The sequence below is a fragment of the Hipposideros armiger genome, unplaced genomic scaffold (assembly GCF_001890085.2).
Source record: "Hipposideros armiger isolate ML-2016 unplaced genomic scaffold, ASM189008v1 scaffold_93, whole genome shotgun sequence".
Lineage (NCBI taxonomy): Eukaryota > Metazoa > Chordata > Mammalia > Chiroptera > Hipposideridae > Hipposideros > Hipposideros armiger.
In genome coordinates this window covers 3,636,977-3,639,587 of record NW_017731443.1, presented here as the reverse complement: position 1 = coordinate 3,639,587, position 2,611 = coordinate 3,636,977, and the positions used below count along the sequence as shown (strand labels likewise).

The 2,611-nt window shown below is 40.7% G+C and overlaps 1 protein-coding gene across 1 annotated transcript in view; it reads left to right on the top strand.

Moving 5' to 3' along the window:
- LOC109384156 (solute carrier family 22 member 9-like) overlaps positions 1-2,611 on the top strand; it is a 34,824-nt gene that overhangs the window by 6,228 nt on the left and 25,985 nt on the right. Inside the window, exons 2-4 of the mRNA XM_019645194.1 lie at positions 1,350-1,357; positions 1,568-1,722; positions 1,825-1,977. Coding sequence (XP_019500739.1) covers positions 1,350-1,357; positions 1,568-1,722; positions 1,825-1,977 — 316 coding nt within the window. The remainder of the gene's footprint in view (positions 1-1,349; positions 1,358-1,567; positions 1,723-1,824; positions 1,978-2,611) is intronic.

Sequence of the window (2,611 nt, the reverse complement as noted above, 5' to 3'; positions counted from 1 at the left end):
ACCAAAATGTCTGCCACTCTAAATATCACTACATTTAACAACTTTTTATGTGAGCTTTCCCTGTGAGAATGTACAGGATATACCTATTTCTTTTACCTGAGAACTTTCTCTAAGTCTTTTTGCCTGGGTGGGGCTCCCTTGGATCCTATTCTAGGGAAGCACATTGTCCAAGGGCTCAGCAGAAAGGGATTCTATGCAACCCATTGGCATGATATGTTGTTCCACGAGTTTCCTTTCACCTCAGTTTATCCATAGCCTTCATGGTCCTAGAGCCCCAAATACAGATTTAGTTAGACCCTGCATTAGTCAGCTCAGGCTACCATAACAAAACACCATAGGTTGGTGGCTTAAACAACATAAACTTATTTTCTCAAGTTCCGGAAGCTGGGAAGTCCAAGGTCAAGGGGCAGGGTCATTTGGTTCCTGGTGTGAGCTCTCTTCTTGGCTGAAGAACAGCTACCTTCTTGCTGTATCCCCACATGGCAGAGAGAGAGGGAGAGCAATCTCTCTGGTGTCTCTTCTTCTAAGGGCACTAATCCCATCATGAGGACCCCACCTCATGACCGCATGTAAAGCTAATTACCTCTCAGGAGCTCCATCTTCAAATACCATTTCATTGGTGACTAGGACTTCAATATATGAATTTCGGGCGATACAATTCAGTCCATAGCAGATTTCTTGTATTTTAGACACTATACGGAATCTACTATGTTAAATGCCTACGTTAGTATAAAGGACATTTGTGATATGTTAAAATTTCCAATACAGGAGTCCCCCCTTAGCCACAGAGAATACGTTCCAAGACCCCCAGTGGATGCCTGAAACTGTGGATAGTACTGAACCGTATATATGCTATGTTTTTCTTTCTTACACATATATACCTACCTATGATAAAGTTTAAATCGTAAATTAGGTAAAGTGAGAGATTAACAATAACTAACAAAATAGGACAGTTATGCCAATATATTGTAATAAAAGTTATGTGAATATGGCATTATTACATTAAATAAAATAAGAGTTACTTAAACACAAGCATTGTGATACCATGACAGTCGACCTGATAACTGAACTGGCTATTCAATGACTAAAGAGCATATACAGCATGGATACACTAGGCAAAGGGATGATTCACAACCCTGGGTGGGATGGAGTGGGATGGAGATTTCATCACGCTACTCAGAATGGCAAGAAATTTAAAACACATGAATTGTTTATTTCTGGAATTCTCCATTTAATATTCCTGATCTGCTGGTGACTGTGGGTAACTGAAACCATGCAAAGCAAAACAGTGGATAAAAGCAGACCACTGTGTTGCAGCCTGTCTTATATGGTCTCAATTGGTCTCAAAGATGTATTGGTAATAGATTTGAGAAGAAGCTTTGTTATACTGAGTATCTATTTACAAACAGGAGGGTTGCTCGTGAGATCTATTGTTGATTCTTTAAGGTTTCAAAGGCAAAGTTTCACTTATTAAAACATTACCTCTATTTCCAAGTGTGCCTTCTTTCTGATAATTTTTACAACAGGTTGTTATTATTCCCACATCTAACTTGTTCCTGTTTTTCAGGTTTGGAAGGAGGTTAATTTTCAGATGGTGTCTCTTCCAATTAGCCATTGCTGACTTCTGTGTATCCTTTGCTCCCACCCTCCTCATTTACTGCTTGCTACGCTTCTGGGCTGGCCTTTGTACCACCAGCATCCTGACAAATAGTGTATTGCTTAGTAAGTAAAAACTTTGGATCTTTGACCTTTTCCAAGCCCTCATTTTAACTTTGAAATTCCAACCTTGTTTGAAGTCAAAATCCTGTTTGTGTTTTCTTTCAGTTATCGAATGGACAATGCCCAGATTCCAAGCCATGGGAATGGCAATGTCAATCTGCTTTGCTTCTATGGGACAGATGCTTCTGGGAGGACTGGCTTTTGTCATTCGAGACTGGCACATCCTTCAGCTGGTGCTTACTGCACCATTATTTGNGTCAAGTAGAGGAAAACAATGCTAGGAGTATGGACTTGCTGGAAAACTATCTGCCCAAATATGACCCGTAAGGTGATACTCAGCTAATAAATACCCAAGCGGTTATCTTCCCGTGACCCTCCCACTAAAAGGGAAATACATGGCCTAACGGGAAGACTCCAAGTGACTGTTTCAAGATCAAGACCAACATCTATTATGACTGGCCAGTGCCCCTGATGTACTGATGGTTAAATATTTTGAATATGCCTCTGCCCATTAGAACATCTTTTTAATCTAAAACTAAAAAAAAAAAATCAGCTTTTCTCTTATACGTTTATTCTTTTAATGTGTTGAATAAGTGTTTGAATGTTCAGATGTAAATAAAGCAACTAGGAACTTGCTGGTTTGGGTTTCTCAGACAAGCCAGACCTCTCCTTGGGTCCAGTGTGGGGGAAAGAGCCTTGCTGGTATATCCCTATAGAGACTGGTTGTATAATCTCCTGGGGAGGGTGGCAGAGGCTGTGGACAAGGGCTATTGAAATCCAGCCAACTACCTTAGCAACGTGATCACAGTCTTGTGCTAAGGGAATACTTATCTGAGCTTAGACCACCCTCCTCAGCATCAGTTCCTAGAAGCCCTTCCCTTTGCATATGCAA